Source organism: Pseudophryne corroboree, chromosome 9 (assembly GCF_028390025.1).
Source record: "Pseudophryne corroboree isolate aPseCor3 chromosome 9, aPseCor3.hap2, whole genome shotgun sequence".
NCBI lineage: Eukaryota > Metazoa > Chordata > Amphibia > Anura > Myobatrachidae > Pseudophryne > Pseudophryne corroboree.
In genome coordinates, this window is record NC_086452.1 from 296626360 (window position 1) to 296645822 (window position 19463).

At 48.1% G+C, this 19463-nt stretch overlaps 1 protein-coding gene across 4 annotated transcripts in view; it reads left to right on the plus strand.

Moving 5' to 3' along the window:
* PICK1 (protein interacting with PRKCA 1) overlaps positions 1-19463 on the plus strand; it is a 272889-nt gene that overhangs the window by 29666 nt on the left and 223760 nt on the right. The window contains exons 3-4 of one of the 4 annotated variants that reach the window (XM_063940387.1): positions 8285-8449; positions 8850-8916. In XM_063940387.1, the coding sequence (XP_063796457.1) occupies positions 8876-8916 (41 nt within the window). In that variant the 5' untranslated portion in view covers positions 8285-8449; positions 8850-8875. Of the gene's footprint in view, positions 1-8284; positions 8454-8849; positions 8917-19463 lie in introns of all 4 variants that reach the window. The other 3 variants (XM_063940386.1, XM_063940385.1, XM_063940388.1) reach the window with 3 other exon arrangements.

Consider the following 19463-nt stretch of genomic DNA (forward strand, 5'->3'; position numbering starts at 1 on the left):
ATTCTTCGGCCGGGCTACCCGTGCCGAAGTCAGTAAAAGCCCATTCTACCAGAAAAGTGGGCTCATCTTGGGCGGCTGCCCGAGGAGTCTCTGCTTTACAGCTTTGCCGAGCGGCCACCTGGTCAGGTTCAAACACTTTTGCTAAGTTCTATAAGTTTGATAAGCTGATGAGGACCTTGCGTTTGCTCAGTCGGTGCTGCAGAGTCGTCCGCACTCTCCCGCCCGGTCTGGAGCTTTGGTATAAACCCCATGGTCCTTTTGGAGTCCCCAGCATCCTCTAGGACGTAAGAGAAAATAGATTTTGGTACTTACCGATAAATCCTTTTTTCCTAGTCCGTAGAGGATGCTGGGCGCCCATCCCTGTGCGGACTGTTACTTGCAGTGTATTCTTGTGGGTTAACTTGGTTTGTACACGGGTTGTGTATTTCTGGTTTTCAGCTTGTTGCTGTTGTTATTTCATACTGTTATCTGGTTTACTGTCACTCCGGTTGTACGGTATGTTTGTGGTGTGGGCTGGTATGTTTGTAGCCCTTAGTTTACACAAAAATCCTTTCCTCGAAATGTCCGTCTCTCCTGGGCACAGTTCCTGTAACTGAGGTCTGGAGGAGGGGCATAGAGGGAGGAGCCAGTTCACACCCACGGTCCTTTTGGAGTCCCCAGCATCCTCTACGGACTAGGAAAAAAGGATTTATCGTTTTTTTATAGGAAGTACCAAAATCCTAATTCATTATATATATATATATATATATATATATATATATATATATATATATATATATATATATATATATATATATGTATATGTGTGTGTGTGTATATATATATATATATATATATATATATATATATATATATATATATATATATATATATATATATATATATATATATATATATATATATATATATATATATATGTATATGTGCAAAAGTCCCGGCACTCCTCTTATACTGTGTGCATGCTGCGGTGCCTTCCCAGGGGAACAAATCCTCTATAGCATGGGTCTTCATCCTGTGGCCCTCCAGCTGCTGTGAAACTACACATCCCAGCATGCCCTGCCACAGTTTTGCTATTAAGGTATGCTAAAACTGAGGCAGGGCATGCTGGGATGTGTAGTTCCACAGCAGCTGGAGGGTCGCAGGTTGAAGACCCATGCTCTATAGAATAACGTGGAAGAAAGGCGGCACTCAAGCAGTCTCGGGGCTCTACCCCTTCCTTCGTTGAGGCCCTGAGGAAGGGGTAGAGCACCGAAACATGTCTGTCTAATAAAGCTGACCTATTTATTCCATTTATGAAGACTGCTTGAGTGCCGCCTTTCTTCCACGTTAATATAAATATATATATATATTATAAAAATGTATTTAAAAAAACAAATAATCCTTCCCCCCTCCCAAACATCGGCAACATCGTGACCATCATGTCATCACTTTTTACACCCCACACAGCTGCCAGGAACACCTTGGGGGGGGGTGTTGGTTTATGCTTCCTGCTATTGTCTGTAACCACTGCGTGGGGGGTCCTGCAACACTGAGGGGAGGGAGCAGCCGCGGAGGGAAGTTTCTCTTCCCAGCCGCTGCTAACACTGTTTATCTAACTGCTCGCATTCTGTGTGACTAGGTCAGATAAAGCACTTGCTGGTATGGTCGCATCTGATGCGACAATGCCAGGCAAGTGGTTAGTATACATCAAGGCTGAATGCAAACCAATGTCAATGGGCTAAATACTAATCAATGTTTAAACTACTTTGACTCTAACACTTAGCAGCATAAATAATGTATATAACTAGTAGTAATTAATTGAGTCCACACTTTGTCATAATTATATAATGTTTAATTCTACAAGCAAATTATGTTCTAAGCCTTGGGTGCTGTGTTTGTGGTCGCATTTACATATCTGCATCTAGATGTGTGGATGCAGTCTGTATCATATGCCAGACAACCAAAGTTGGCATCACCAGCCAAGTCTCATATTAATTGTATGGAAAGTTGCCACACTATTATGTGACATCCATTCACCACTGATCTGCTATCAGAGTCCTCCCACCCCATTCCCTCAAGACACTGTAGCACGCTGATGGGACTTTTCCTCCACGTTATCTCCATCAGAAGTTTGATGCGTTTCTATGGTTTCCATTAGTTGCTTTTGTTATCTCTGGGGCGGCATACTGGTAGACGTCAATCCCATTTATTGAATTATTGTTTCTTGGTGTTGCAGGACAACAGTTACAGCGGGTGTAGTATGGTATGGCGGCGGTCGGGCTCCCGGCGACCAGCATACCGGCGCCGGGAGCCCAACCGCCGGCTTACCGACAGTGTGGCGAGCGCAAATCAGCCCCTTGCAGGCTTGCTGCGCTTGCCATGCTGCGCTCGCCACGCTGCACTCGCCACGCTGCGGGCACTGTCACGTTATTTTATTCTCCCTCCAGGGGGGTCGTGGACCCCCACGAGGGAGAATAATTGTCGGTATGCCGGCTGTCGGGATTCCGGCGCCGGTATACTGGGTGCCGGGATCCCGACAGCCGGCATACTGAAGACCACCCGTTACAGCAACACCTTATCCTACATTGAGTAACTTTACTGGCTTGTTGCTTCCTGCTCACCAGGTTTACACATACTTGCCTACCCTCCCGGAATGGCCGGGAGGCTCCCGAAAATCGGGTGGCCCTCCCGGCCCCAGGAAAGGTGGGCAAGCCTCCCGCTTTTTGTGCTGCCCCTCCACGACCCTCCTCGGTCGCCTGCAGCAGAGAACAAGTGGGGGTCCGATGACGTGATTCGCGCTGAATCGCGTCATCTTAGCTCCGCCCCCACTATACAGTGCCTCTTTTCTCGGCACTGCATAGCGGGGGGCGGAGCCACGATGACGCGATCCTGATGCCATGCCCCCGGACTGCCCACTACCCTGTTGGCCATGCCCATGGAACACCCATCCTGCTGCCGGCCACACCCCCATGCACCTACAACGCTGCCTCCTCCCAGAGGAGGGGCAGCACAGTAGGTAAGTATGGGTTTACAGTATGAACCAGTAGAAAGGTCTTACATGTGCAGAGACAGTATATCAAGCCTTGGAGGAGATAGTGATTCAAGGCTTGATACATCTCGCCAACAGTCACACAACCTTTAGAAGCTGCATGGCAGATGTAATTTTACCTCATTTATTTAACGCATGTTTCTCTTACGTCCTAGAGGATGCTGGGGTCCATATTAGTACCATGGGGTATAGACTGGTCCACCAGGAGCCATTGGCACTTTAAGAGTTTAATAGTGTGTGCTGGCTGCTCCCTCTATACCCCTCCTACCAGAGCCGGTCACAGCTAGGGGAGCTCTACAGAGCTTTCTTAGTAAAAGTTTTCTTAGAGTTTTTTCATTCTACAGGGAGGCTGCATCGAGGGACCGAGGGTGGGAGCAGTGTCCGCCCTGCGGGGTCTGAGCCACTGTCTCCGCTGACTGGACATTGAGCTCCAGAGGGGATAGATTGCTCCCCGCCACAGGAGAACGCTCAGTCCAGCATCATGCCGCCACCCCCTTGCAGAGCTGAAGTGTGGCGAGTGAGTCACCGTCCCCCCTAACAAGCAGGGGTCGGTGTGAAGATGGCAGCTACTTGGTCTGGGTCGAACACGTTTGCAAAGTTTTACAAGTTCGATACTTTGGCCTCTGATGACTTCAAGTTTGGTCAAGCGGTCTTGCAGGAGCCTCTGCGCTCTCCCTCACGTTCTGGGAGCTTTGGTACATCCCCATGGTACTAATATGGACCCCAGCATCCTCTTGGACGTAAGAGAAAATAGGATTTTAATTACCTACCGGTAAATCCTTTTCTCGTAGTCCGTAGAGCATGCTGGGCGCCCTCCCAGCGCTTCGTTTTCCTGCATTGGTTTTATAGTTCAGTACTGCCTGGTTCCTAGGTAAGTTCTGCGTTAGTTGCGGTTTTCAGCTGTTGCTGAGTTTTCCGGCATGTTAGCCGGATTTGCCTGTTGTGTGAGCTGGTATGAATCTCGCCACTATCTGTGTATTTCCTTCTCTCGAAGTATGTCGTCTCTGATTCTGGTAGGAGGGGCATAGAGGGAGGAGCCAGTCCACACTATTAAACTCTTAAAGTGCCAATGGCTCCTGGTGGACCCGTGTATACCCCATGGTACTAATATGGACCCCAGCATCCTCTACAGACTACGAGAAAAGTATTTACCGGTAGGTAATTAAAATCCTATTTTCAGAGTTTCTGAATGTTTAAATGTTGCTTCAAATGTGGTTTCTCCTTAATATCTGTTAATACAGATAACTGGATTCATGTCCTGAAGCATATATGTGACATGCTCTGCTAATACTACTGTCAGCAGCCTTGTGACCGTTGCAATCTGAATAAAGGTGCGGGGGAGGGGGGTTGCAGGATCTATGACTGAACAATGTCCTTTGATTAATATATAGAAATATTAAATTTTTTAGATGAAGCTGACTAGTGTGTAATATTTTCAACACCTTTGTCTGAAATGGACAGCATTGAGTTGATAATTAGCTGGAAAGTTTAATCCTGTAAATGTCTATCAGCAGTGACAGAATCATGTAACATTTACAATGTTAAAAAAAAAATTACATCCTCTGGGTACCTTTTTTTTTTATTTTTATGTTTTTCTCTAGCATCCATAAGGGACATTGGGGACAGATTTAGTACGCTGAGGTATAGACTGGTCCAAAGGAGCCAGTGCACTTTAAATTTTTTCAACTGGGTGTGCTGGCTCCTCCCCTCTATGCCTCCTCCCACAGACAGTTTAGAAAAAGTGCCCTCAGACAATGCACACTCTGCAAGCTCCCAGAGTTTTTCTTCAATTTCATTTAAACTTTAACTTATTTCGGTATGCTGTTTGGGCAACACCATACCTGCGCCGTGGGAGTTAGGGGGGAGACGGTCACCGGCCTCTTGATGTGCAGAGACACTTCTCCGCTGAGGGGCTGTTTGTTCAGCGGGGCACTGCGCCTTAGCTGTCGCAGCCGCAGCTTGCTGCACACCCCTAACAGAGCCTGAAGGTGATTGTCGTGGTGAGTACAAACCGGGGGTCCAAAAGGTTTTTAAATACCTTCCCATTTGCCCCTGAAGGCAGGAAATTTTGGGAAGAATCTCCAGCAGTAGACGTCTCAGGCTCTTGCCTTTCTAAAAAGGCGGTGCCTCCTGCTTCGGGTTCTTTTACGGTAAAGGACCCGGGGGATAGGAAAATAGAGACCACACTAAAATCGATCTACACTGCTGCAGGTGTACTGTAGCTCAAAGGCCGGTCATTGCTGGTTGCTGGATGACACATGCCATTCATACGTGGGCTACTCAGATTCAAGAGGGTCTTTCAGGTGTTATGACCTTGGTTACTACTGTAACTTTCCTAAAACACATTAAGGACACAGCAAGAGTCCTCTGTGACTCCCTTAAGAGATTGGCAATATAAATGCTAGAACCACTGCTATGGCTGTGTCTGCATGTAGAGCCATATGGTTGCGCCAGTGGACTGCAGACGCTGACTTCAAACGTAAACGTAATGGTTAATCTCTTCCCTTCAGAGGTGAATTGGACGCATGGATCTCCAAAGCTACTGTTGGGAAATCTGTGTTTCTCCCTTCAGGGGCTCCACCTGCTAGGCGTACCTACCTGGGACCGTCTACTCAGTCCTTACGGTCCTCCAGATTTCGATCTAGGGCCCGCGGTACCTCCAATGCAGCTAGTGGTTCCAGAGGTAAGCCTAAGAAACCAGCCATTGCTGGCTCTCAGGAACAGAGCACCAGTTCAGCTTCCACAAAGACTTTGGCATGACTGTGCCCACCCACCCGAGGGGATCTCTGGAAAATATGCGTGTTAAACTACTACTGGCCATCGACAAGTTGGTCCGGTCCCAGGTCATTGTTCCACAAGGTTACTACTCCAGTCTGTTCGTAGTGCCAAAACCAGACTGGTCTGTGAGACCCATTTTGAATCTTTACCTGAAGGTTTTCAAATTCAAGATGGAATCTTTGAGAGCGGTGATCGCGGGCCTGGAACAACAGGAGTTCCTTGTGTCCCTGGATATCAAGGACGCCTACCTACATATCCCAATTTGGCCTCCTCATCAGGCCTATCTGCGGTTCGCCATACTGAACGATCACTACCAGTTTCAGGCATTGGCCTTCGGCCTGTCTACAGCTCCGAGGGTGTTTACGAAGGTGATGGTGGAAATGATATTCCAGCTCAGAGTCCCAGGGGTCAACATTGTCCCTTACCAGGACGATCTCTTGATAAAAGCAAGTTCCAGGGAGCTTCTACTGCTCCATATAGATTGCACTATCCAACTTCTGTCTCACTACGGGTGGATCCTCAATCTACAGAAGTCTCAACTGGAACCGTGTCAAAGACTCTGGTTTCTGGTTATGATACTGGATACGGTAGCTCAGAGAGTGTTCCTCCCAGAGGACAAGGTTAGAACACTTCGAGAGATGATTCGCATGGTTCTCCGACCTGCTCGAGTTTCCATTAATCTTTGCATAAAATTGTTAGGAAAAATGGTGGCCTTGTACGAGGTTCCATGCCAGACCCTTCCAATTGGACATCCTGAACAAGTGGTCCGGTTCACATCTTCAGATGCACCGGATGATTCAGCTGTCACCCCAGGCCAGGATTTCACTCCTGTGGTGGTTACAGTCTTCCAACCTGCTGGAAGGTTGATGTTTTGGGATTTAGGATTGGATCCTCCTCGCGACTGATGCGAGCCTGAGAGGATGGGGAGCTGTTACCCAGGGGGCGCAGTTCCAGGGCAGGTGGTCTGCCCAAGATGCCCTACTTACGATCAACATTCTGGAACTTAGGGCTATCTACAATGCTCTGATTCAGGCCTCCCCTCTACTCCGGGATCAGGCAAACCAGGTTCAGTCGGACAACGCCACGGCAGTGGCATACATCAATCGACAGGGAGGGACAAAAAGCAGTGCTTGCCTGCAAGAAGTGTCAAAAATACTTCTCTGGGCGGAAAGAAATGCAAGAGCGCTGTCTGCAATTTTCATTCCAGGAGTGAACAACTGGGAAGTGGACTTCCTGAGTCGCCACGACCTCCACCTGGGGGAGTGGGGATTACATCCTCAGCTGTTTCAACAGATTGTCGACAGGTGGGGATACCCGCAGATCAACTTGATGGCGTCTCGCCTCAACAAGAATCTTCGCTGCTACTGCTCGCGAACCAGAGACCCTCAGGCGAGTGCAGTGGATGCACTGACGTCGCCTTGGCCTTACTGGCAGGTCTACCTATTTCCTCCGATTCTGTTGATCCCAAGGGTGCTCCAGCGGATCAGATATCAGAGTACAAGCAATCCTGATTGCGCCGGATTAGCCCCCAAGGGCGTGGTACGCAACTCTTCTGGCCATGTCCATAGAAGACCCTTGGCCTCTGCCGCTAAGAAAGGATCTTCTACAGCAAGGACCGTTCGTCTACCTGCACTTACGGCAGCTTCGTTTGACGGCATGGAAGTTGAGCGGAACATCCTAGCTCACAAAGGGCTTTCCAAAAAATTAATTGCCACTATGGTGCAAGCCAGAAAACCTGTGACGTCAAAACACTGTCCTCATATCTGGAGGAGATATGTCTCTTGGTGCGAGGACCACACGTATCCACCTGCAGAGTTTCACTTGGGACGTTTCTTACAGGCTGGTGTGGATAAGTGCTTGCGTCTGGGCTCCGTTTAAAGTCCAGATTTTAGCTCTCTCAATTTTCTTTCAGAAGAAATTGGCTGTGTTGACAGAAGTTCAGACCTTCTTACAAGGGATACTCCACATACAACCTCCCTTTGTGCCGCCTACGGCACCCTGGGCTTTGGATGTAGTGTTGACATTTCTACAGTCCTCCTGGTTTGAGCTCCTGATGATGATAGAAGACAAGTACCTCACATGGAAGACAGTGATGTTATTGGTGGAGTCTCGGCCTTGCAACTATGCTGAGCGGCTACCTAGTCGGGGAAGAACACTTTTGTGAAATTTTACAAATTTGATACTCTGGCCCAAGAGGATACCCAGTTTGGGCAGGCGTTGCTACAGCAGTCTCCACCCATTCCCGCCATTTCTGGAAGCTTTGGGACATCCCCATCGTACTAAATCTGTCCCCAATATCCCTTATGGATGCTAGAGAAAATAGGTTTTTAAATACCTACTGGTAAATCCTTTTCTCATAGTCCTTTTCTCTCTACGGTGACTTTCTGCAGGTTCTGTTATGTGTTACAGTTCAGCTGTTGCTGTTTTCTGTTTATTGTTATGTTCCTTCTCTCAAGTTCTTCTCCTTCTCTCCTTTAGGCACTGTTTTACCTATAACTGCCTGTGGGAGGGGGCATAGAGGGGAGGAGCCAGCACACCCAGTTGAAGAAATTTAAAGTGCACTGGCTCCTTTGGACCCCGTCTATATCCTATCGTACTAAATCTGTCCCCAATATCCCTTATGGACTACGAGAGGATATACCAGTAGGTATTTAAAATCTTATTTTTTTTTTTTTAAAGTTGTTACCCCTACACTTTTGCTCTCACCTTTTATCTAAACTATGATAGTTCGTCTTCTGGAACCCTGCAGTGTTAGAATTCTTGCAAAAATTGGACCATAGTGTGGATCCACATCTGGAGTAGCCTACAGCAGATTGCTATGATGTTCCCATCTCTTGATGCCTCCATCACAACGTCTCATAGCACTGACCATTAGCATCTTGTAGCAGTTGGGGTTGGGTAACTTTGTGAAATTTACCAAATGTGGAATGCTCCTTTACATTAGTATTGGCTTTTTGTCAAATTGCAAATGTATATTTTTATGAGATAAGGCAGTTTTTGTAGGGCTATGCAGACTTCTCAGACAATGTATGTTCTTCTACAGATAGACTGACTCTCGTAAGAAGTGAAATGTTTTCAGATGTGGACTATGATCTTGATGAAGACAAACTGTGAGTAGTTTGCAAAGAAACAAATTACTATTCATGTTAATTATTTTTGGAATTGTTTAATAAATCTTGAGCTAGGGTATTTCCCCTGATCCCATTGGTACTTCAGCAGAGCACCACAGAAATATATTAATAATTTCTAATGCTTTGGATCGTGGTCAGCTCCTAGCTTCAGTTATTTAGGGAGTTCTACCCCTTATTTTCCATCCACGGGAGGAGGAGTTAAAGCTAAGCCTTTTAAAAATGCTCTATAGAAAAAAAAAAGTAACATTGTAGCAACAAACAAGCCTCATACGTTGCATTTAGTGTAGAGAGTACAGCTCTAATTGGTGGCTTTATATGGCTATATGATACAGACCTTTAGTTTGGAAGCAAGGGTTCATTCAATTAGGGTCCATATTCTCACCCCCAACAGTAAGTGCGGCTATATACAATACCGTGGCACTCGTAGATTTGTGTTCTTAGGCCCATAAGGCTGTATACAAAACTCAGCGAGCCTGGGGTGATATCACGCTGGTGGGAGGGAAGGTGCATGAGTTCTCTGGAGATGTGTTTACGCCATTCCAATGGCAACTTGCCCCATTCTTCCCTAATACAATTGACCCCTAGGAGGGGATGCACTTAATTTGCCGGCGGTCAGGATACCGGCGCTGAAAACCCCGACCGCTCACAATACTGACTACCGGAATCCCGACTAACGGGCTATTCCCACTCGTGGGTGTCCACGACACCCATAGAGTGGGAATGGAACCTGTGGCAAGTGCAGCGAGCAACCGCGCGTAGCCAGCCCACAAGGGTACTTTTTGCGCTCGCCATGCTGCTGGCTGGGATCCCGACCGTCTGTATATCATACTGATTTCCTCATAGGCGTTTAAAGCAAACTTTTAATCTGTGTTATACCTGCCATTTTATTACTTGGTCTGTTAAACACTGATGTTAAAATATTGCAGTAAAAAAAGAAATAACAAAATATTTGATTCATACTCAAACTTAATTTAGTTCAATTAACAAAGACCATGTTGCAAGGTACATCAAGACTACAGGCAAACCAAGGTTGAAAAAAAAACATTTTTTTAAAGCCAAATAAACTGTTGGTGTAACCATTTAAAAAAAAAAAAAAAATGCATACATTTTTTTAATGAAAAATAATTGAATCCTGCTTATTATATTAATACTGTGAAACATTGCTATGTATTAGAAACCTTGATCAACCATGTTTTAGTGCTTTCTAACATTATCAATACAAAGTTATTAGGCTTTGATATGATTTGTTTTTCATCATTCCTATTACATCTGAATATGCCCCAACACCAGGGTCCTCCTTTCTCTTTGTTCTTTCACTATACATCTGAATATAGAATTTTTTTCTTAGTGGTACTGTAGTAAAAATGGGAGTAGCCACATGTCATGAGGGGGTGTGGTCACACAAAACTAGGGGAGTGGCTACATTACAATAGGGGCATGGCCACATTATGCCACACACCGTAATGTCCCTTACACATTATGCCACACCGTAATGCCCATTACACATTATGCCACACCGTAATGCTTTATATATTATACCACACACCGTAATGCCTATTACATAATATGCCACACACAGTTATGCCACTGACACCATTTTATGCCCCACACACGCAAATTGTCCCTTCTAAATTATGCCCCAGCAGTGGGCTCATGGTACTGAGTACCACCACCATATTTCTTAATGGTACTCCGTACCACCCCATACCACCCTACTTTCTCTGACGTCCTAGTGGATGCTGGGAACTCCGTAAGGACCATGGGGAATAGCGGCTCCGCAGGAGACTGGGCACAACTAAAGAAAGCTTTAGAACTACCTGGTGTGCACTGGCTCCTCCCTCTATGACCCTCCTCCAGACTTCAGTTAGAATCTTGTGCCCGGCTGAGCTGGATGCACACTAGGGGCTCTCCTGAGCTCCTAGAAAAAAGTTTATTTTAGGTTTTTTATTTTCAGTGAGATCTGCTGGCAACAGACTCACTGCTACGAGGGACTAAGGGGAGAAGAAGCGAACCTACCGGCTTGCAGCTAGCTTGGGCACCATTAGCTCCAGAGGGATCGAACACAGGGCCGACCTCGATCGTCCGGTCCCGGAGCCGCGCCGCCGTCCCCCTTACAGAGCCAGAAGCAAGAAGACGGTCCTGGAAATCGGCGGCAGAAGACTCCGGTCTTCATTACGGTAGCGCACAGCACTCCCTGTGCACACCACATACTCCGGTCACTGATGGGTGCAGGGCGCTGGGGGGGGCGCCCTGGGCAGCAATTAGAGTACCTTAAAGGTGGCAAATCGCACATAATATAGCCTAATAAGCTATATATGTGTAAAATACCCCTGCCACATCATGATTATAAGAGCGGGAGAAGTCAGCCGAAAAAGGGGCGCGGCTATCTCCCTCAGCACACTGGCGCCATTTTCTCTTCACAGTGCAGCTGGAAGACAGCTCCCCAGGCTCTCCCCTGTAGTTTTCAGGCTCAAAGGGTTAAAAAGAGAGGGGGGGGCACTAAATTTAGGCGCAAATCTGTGTATTTTAGCAGCTATAAGGGAAAAATCACTGTGTGTAGTGTGAATCCCTGCATTATATAGCGCTCTGGTGTGTGCTGGCATACTCTCTCTCTGTCTCCCCAAAGGACTTTGTGGGGTCCTGTCCTCAGTCAGAGCATTCCCTGTGTGTGTGCGGTGTGTCGGTACGGCTGTGTCGACATGGTTGATGAGGAGGCTTATGTGGAGGCGGAGCAGATGCCGATAAATGTGATGTCGCCCCCTGTGGGGCCGACACCAGAGTGGATGGATAGGTGGAAGGTATTAACAGACAGTGTCAACTCCTTACATAAAAGGCTGGATGACGTAACAGCTGTGGGACAGCCGGCTTCTCAGCCCGCGCCTGCCCAGGCGTCTCAAAGGCCATCAGGGGCTCAAAAACGCCCGCTACCTCAGATGGCAGACACAGATGTCGACACGGAGTCTGACTCCAGTGTCGACGAGGTTGAGACATATACACAATCCACTAGGAACATCCGTTGCATGATCTCGGCAATAAAAAAATGTGTTACACATTTCTGACATTAACCCAGGTACCACAAAAAAAAGGGGTTTTATGTTTGGGGAGAAAAAGCAGCCAGTGTTTTGTTCCCCCATCAGATGAGTGAATGAAGCGTGGGTTCCCCCGATAAGAAACTGGTAATTTCTAAAAAGTTACTGATGGTGTACCCTTTCCCGCCAGAGGATAGGTCACGTTGGGAGATATCCCCTAGGGTGGATAAGGCGCTCACACGTTTGTCAAAAAAGGTGGCACTGCCGTCTTAGGATACGGCCACTTTGAAGGAGCCTGCTGATAAAAAGCAGGAGGCTATCCTGAAGTCTGTATATACACACTCAGGTACTATACTGAGACCTGCAATTGCCTCAGCATGGATAGTGCTGCTGCAGCGTGGTCTATTACCCTGTCAGGACAGGGATACTATTTTGCTAACCATAGAGCATATTAAAGACGTCGTCTTATATATGAGGGATGCACAGAGGGATATTTGCCGGCTGGGATCCAGAATTAATGCAATGTCCATTCTGCCAGGAGAGTATTTGGGACCCGGCAGTGGACAGGCGATGCTGACTTTAGAAGGCACATGAAGATTCTGCCTTATAAGGGTGAGGAATTGTTTGGGGATGGTCTCTGGGACCTCGTATCCACAGCAACAGCTGGGAAGAAAAAAATTTACCTCAAGTTTCCTCACAGCCTAAGAAAGCACCGTATTATAAGGTACAGTCCTTTCGGCTTCAGAAAAGCAAGCGGGTCAAAGGCGCTTCCCTTCTGCACAGAGACAAGGGAAGAGGGAAAAAGCTGCACCAGACAGCCAGTTCCCAGGATCAAAAATCTTCCCCCGCTTCCTCTGAGTCCACCGCATGACGCTGGGGCTCCACAGGTGGAGCCAGGTGCGGTGGGGGCGCTTCTCGGGAACTTCAGCGACCAGTGGGCTCGCTCACAGGTGGATCCCTGGGTTCTGCAAGTAGTATCACAGGGATACAAGCTGGAGTTCGAGGCGACTCCCCCTTGCCGTTACCTCAAATCAGCCTTGCCTGCTGCCCTCGAGGGGAGGTAGTACTGTCGGCAATTCACAAGCTGTACTTCCAGCAGGTGATAATCAAGGTACCCCTCCTTCAACAAATTCGGGGTTACTATTCCACAATGTTTGTGGTACCGAAACCAGACGGTTCGGTGAGACCCATTCTAAAATTGAAATCCTTGAACACTTATATACGAAGGTTCAAGTTCAAAATGGAATCGCTCAGGGCGGTTATTGCAAGCCTAGACGAAGGGGATTACATGGTATCACTGGACATCAAGGATGCTTACCTGCATGTCCCCATTTACCCTCCTCACCAGGAGTACCTCAAAATTGTGGTACAGGACTGTCATTACCAATTCCAGACGTTGCCGTTGGTCTGTCCCCGGCACCGAGGGTATTTACCAAGGTAATGGCCGAAATTATGATACTCCTTCGAAAAAAGGGAGTTATAATTATCCCGTACTTGGACGATCTCCTTATAAAGGCGAGGTCCAGGGAGCAGTTGTTCGTCGGAGTAGCACTATCTCGGGAAGTGCTACAACAGCACGGCTGGATTCTGAATAGTCCAAAGTCGCAGCTGGTTCCTACGACACGTCTACTGTTCCTGGGTATGGTTCTGGACACAGAACAGGAAAAAGGGTTTCTCCCGGAGGAGAAGGCCAAGGAGTTGTCATCTCTAGTCAGAGACCTCCTAATGCAAATACAGGTGTCGGTGCATCAATGCACGCGAGTCCTGGGAAAGATGGTAGCTTCTTACAAAGAAATTCCATTCGGCAGGTTCCATGCAAGGATCTTCCAGTGGGATCTGTTGGACAAGTGGTCCGGGTCGCATCTTCAGATGCATCGGCTGATAACCCTGTCTCCAAGGGCCAGGGTGTCGCTGTTGTGGTGGCTGCAGAGTGCTCATCTTCTAGAGGGCCGCAGATTCGGCATACAGGACTGGGTCCTGGTGACCACGGATGCCAGCCTTCGAGGCTGGGGGGCAGTCACACAGGGAAGAAACTTCCAAGGACTATGGTCAAGTCAGGAGACTTCCCTACACAAAAATATTCTGGGACTAAGGGCCATTCACAATGCCCTAAGTCAGGCTAGACCCCTGCTTCAACACCAGCCGGTGCTGATCCAGTCAGACAACATCACGGCGGTCGCCCTTGTAAACCAGCAGGGCGGCACAAGAAGCAGGATGGCGATGGCAGAAGCCACAAGGATTTTCCGATGGGCGGAAAATCATGTGTTAGCACTGTCAGCAGTGTTCATTCCCGGAGTGGACAACTGGGAAGCAGACTTTCTCAGCAGGCACGACCTCCACCCGGGAGAGTGGGGACTTCATCCAGAAGTCTTCAAAATGATTGTACACCATTGGGAAAGGCCACAGGTGGACATGATGGCGTCCCGCCTCAACAAAAAGCTAAAAAGATATTGCGCCTGGTCAAGGGACCCTCAGGCGATAGCTGTGGATGCTCTGGTAACACCGTGGGTGTACCAGTCGGTGTATGTGTTCCCTCCTCTGCCTCTCATACCCAAGGTACTGAGAATAATAAGAAGGAGAGGAGTAAGAACTATACTCGTGGTTCCGGATTGGCCAAGAAGAGCTTGGTACCCAGAACTTCAAGAAATGATCTCAGAGGACCCATGGCCTCTGCCGCTCAGACAGGACCTGCTACAGCAGGGGCCCTGTCTGTTCCAAGACTTACCGCGGCTGCGTTTGACGGCATGGCGGTTGAACGCCGGATCCTAACGGAGAAGGGCATTCCGGATGAAGTGATTCCTACGCTGATCAAAGCTAGGAAGGATGTGACCGCAAAACATTATGACCGCATATGGCGAAAATATGTTGCTTGGTGTGAGGCCAGGAAGGCCCCAACAGAAGAATTCCAGCTGGGTCGATTTCTGCACTTCTTGCAGTCAGGAGTAACTATGGGCCTAAAATTGGGTTCCATTAAGGTCCAGATTTCGGCCCTATCTATTTTCCTTCAAAAAGAACTGGCTTCACTGCCTGAAGTTCAGACGTTTGTTAAGGGAGTGCTACATATTCAGCCCCCTTTTGTGCCTCCAGTGGCACCTTGGGATCTTAACGTTGTGTTGGATTTCCTGAAATCCCACTGGTTTGAGCCACTTAAGACCGTGGAGTTGAAGTATCTCACGTGGAAGGTGGTCATGCTGTTGGCCTTGGCTTCAGCTAGGCGCGTGTCAGAATTGGCGGCTTTGTCATGTAAAAGCCCATATCTGATTTTCCATATGGACAGGGCAGAATTGAGGACTCGTCCCCAATTTCTCCCAAAGGTGGTATCAGCGTTTCATTTGAACCAACCTATTGTGGTGCCTGCGGCTACTCGGGACTTGGAGGATTCCAAGTTGCTGGACGTAGTCCGGGCCCTGAAAATTTATGTTTCCAGGACGGCTGGAGTCAGAAAAACTGACTCGCTATTTATCCTGCATGCACCCAACAAGCTGGGTGCTCCTGCTTCAAAGCAGACTATTGCTCGCTGGATCTGTAGCACGATTCAGCTGGCACATTCTGCGGCTGGACTGCCGCATCCTAAATCAGTAAAAGCCCATTCCACAAGGAAGGTGGGCTCTTCTTGGGCGGCTGCCCGAGGGCTCTCGGCTTTACAGCTTTGCCGAGCTTCTACTTGGTCGGGTTCAAACACATTTGCTAAATTCTACAAGTTTGATACCCTGGCTGAGGAGGACCTTGAGTTTGCTCATTCGGTGCTGCAGAGTCATCCGCACTCTCCCGCCCGTTTGGGAGCTTTGGTATAATCCCCATGGTCCTTACGGAGTTCCCAGCATCCACTAGGACGTCAGAGAAAATAAGAATTTACTCACCAGTAATTCTATTTCTCGTAGTCCGTAGTGGATGCTGGGCGCCCGTCCCAAGTGCGGACTCTCTGCAATACATGTATATAGTTATTGCTTAACTTAAGGGTTATTGTTATGAGCCATCTTTTGAATGAGGCTCAGTTTTTTTGTTCATACTGTTAACTGGGTATAGTTATCACGAGTTGTACGGTGTGGCTGTTATGAGTCTTACCCTGGATTCCAAATCCTTTCCTTGTTGTGTCAGCTCTTCCGGGCACAGTTTCCCTAACTGAGGTCTGGAGGAGGGGCATAGAGGGAGGAGCCAGTGCACACCAGATAGTACCTAATCTTTCTTTTAGAGTGCCCAGTCTCCTGCGGAGCCCGTCTATTCCCCATGGTCCTTACGGAGTTCCCAGCATCCACTACGGACTACGAGAAATAGAATTACCGGTGAGTAAATTCTTATTTTTTTTCTCTTGCGTCCTAGTGGATACTGGGGTCTTGTACTTTATTACCATGGGGTATAGATCGGGTCCACTGGAACCTGGAACTTTAAAAACTTTTAGTGTGTGTTGGCTCCTCCCCTCTATGCCCCTCCTATCAGACTCAGTTTAGAAAAATGTGCCCGAGGAGCCGGGTGCACTTATCTGGAGCTCCAGATATTTTTATTTTAAGTTAATTATTTTCAGGTAGTTCTGGTTGGCAACCAGGCTACCTGCTTCGTGGGACTTAGAGGGAGGACCTAACAAACCTCCTGAGGGTTAATGGTTCGTAATCCCAGCTGACAGGACACTGAGCTCCTGAGGTGCTGATCACACTCCGTTAGTATGTGTGCCCACGCCGGTAGCTAGCCGCCACCCTCTAACAGATGCCGAAGATCCAGGTGCGGTGAGTGTTACACCGGGGTCCCGGTTAGCGGGTCCCCGCTGCAGTGTTGGCAGCAACTCATGCGGCGGTCATGGGCCCAGAGTTGCGGTGCCTGCCGCGGACAAACTGGCTCTGGGCCACAGTGCTCACTGTCTTAAGGCTTTGTGTAAACTATATGGTGATGTTAATTTTAACATTGCCAGTATAAAATCACTGTCCGGGACCGCGCGCCATTACAGGGGGCGGGGCTTCCTGGAGTGGGAACAGAGGCGGGAAGGCGCCATTTCCTGCTACTGCGGATCATCAGGCTGCATGAACGCTGCTCCTCCAGGGACCCACGCTGCTACTGACCGTAAACTAGTACCAGGAGGTCATAGAAGGGGCGAGCACGCCAGCGGTAGCGCCGCTGCACTACTATCAGGTCATACACATACTGTCGCTCTCAGGGTCTGTGTGGAGGTGTTAGTCAGTGAGCTAAGCTGTATTATGGTTTTCCAACATGTCTGTGGACAGGGTTATGTGTACTGCTTGTAACTCAACCCCCTCTTCAGCGGGGTCACTTATGTGTGAACAATGTTCTTTGTCACCACAGGGACACAGTACACAGGCACCTGACTGGCTAGATAGCTTCAAAAGCAGGATTCAGAATGTAAATTCAGAATTGGTGGCTGCTAAAAGAGAGAGACAGGTGCTAAGACAATCTATTGATTGTGTGGCTAAGGCTGCAGATGCCAAGAAGGCTTATCAGCCCCCTTTAGTGGTATCCCATAAACGCTCACTGCCTCAGGTATTACAGTCTGATTCTGACTCTGATCAGCCGGATGTGGATGATGATGATATGGATGAGGACAGCGCTCTGTCCCCTTGAGTGGAGGCTCTCATCTTTGCTATTAGAGAGGTCCCCCACATACCAGATCAGGAGGCGGAACCAGATAAGGAATTATATTTTAATGTTAGCAAAAGTTACAGAGGTCTTTGGTCTGTGTCTAAGGAATTAAACTCCCAGGCCAGGGAGGCTTGGTTAAACCCTGATAAAAATCTCTGAGGGATATTAATTTTTCTCTGACGTCCTAGTGGATGCTGGGAACTCCGTAAGGACCATGGGGAATAGCGGCTCCGCAGGAGACTGGGCACAAAAAGTAAAAGCTTTAGACTAGCTGGGGTGCACTGGCTCCTCCCCCTATGACCCTCCTCCAAGCCTCAGTTAAGATACTGTGCCCGGACGAGCGTACATAATAAGGAAGGATCTTGAATCCCGGGTAAGACTCATACCAGCCACACCAATCACACCGTACAACTCGTGATCTGAACCCAGTTAACAATATGATAACCGTAGGAGCCTCTGAAAAGATGGCTTCCAACAATAAACAACCCGATTTGTTTGTAACAATAACTATATACAAGTATTGCAGACAATCCGCACTTGGGATGGGCGCCCAGCATCCACTACGGACTATGAGAAATAGAATTATCGGTAAGTAAATTCTTATTTTCTCTGACGTCCTAGTGGATGCTGGGAACTCCGTAAGGACCATGGGGATTATACCAAAGCTCCCAAACGGGCGGGAGAGTGCGGATGACTCTGCAGCACCGAATGAGAGAACTCCAGGTCCTCCTCAGCCAGGGTATCAAATTTGTAGAATTTAGCAAACGTGTTTGCCCCTGACCAAGTAGCTGCTCGGCAAAGTTGTAAAGCCGAGACCCCTCGGGCAGCCGCCCAAGATGAGCCCACCTTCCTTGTGGAATGGGCTTTTACAGATTTTGGCTGTGGCAGGCCTGCCACAGAATGTGCAAGTTGAATTGTACTACAAATCCAACGAGCAATCGTCTGCTTAGAAGCAGGAGCACCCAGCTTGTTGGGTGCATACAGTATAAACAGCGAGTCAGATTTTCTGACTCCAGCCGTCCTGGAAACATATATTTTCAGGGCCCTGACTACGTCCAGCAACTTGGAGTCCTCCAAGTCCCTAGTAGCCACAGGTACCACAATAGGTTGATTCATGTGAAACGCTGAAACCACCTTAGGGAGAAATTGAGGACGAGTCCTCAATTTCGCCCTATCCGAATGAAATATCAGGTAAGGGCTTTTATAGGATAAAGCCGCCAATTCTGATACGCGCCTGGCTGAAGCCAGGGCCAACAGCATTACCACTTTCCATGTGAGATATTTCAAATCCACTGTGGCAAGTGGTTCAACCCAATGTGATTTTAGGAACCCTAAAACTACATTGAGATCCAAAGGTGCCACTGGAGGCACAAAAGGAGGCTGTATATGCAGTACCCCTTTGACAAACGTCTGAACTTCAGGCACTGAAGCCAGTTCTTTCTGGAAGAAGATCGACAGGGCCGAAATTTGAACCTTAATGGATCCTAATTTTAGGCCCATAGACAATCCTGCTTGCAGGAAATGTAGGAAACGACCCAGTTGAAATTCCTCCGTAGGGGCCTTCTTGGCCTCACACCACGCAACATATTTTCGCCAAATGTGATGATAATGTTTTGCAGTTACATCCTTCCTGGCCTTGATCAGGGTAGGGATGACTTCATCTGGAATGCCTTTTTCCTTCAGGATCCGGCGTTCAACCGCCATGCCGTCAAACGCAGCCGCGGTAAGTCTTGGAACAGACAAGGTCCCTGCTGGAGCAGGTCCTTCCTTAGAGGTAGAGGCCACGGGTCCTCCGTGAGCATCTCTTTCAGCTCCGGGTACCAAGTTCTTCTTGGCCAATCCGGAGCCACGAGTATCGTTCTTACTCCTCTCCTTCTTATGATTCTCAGTACTTTTGGTATGAGAGGAAGA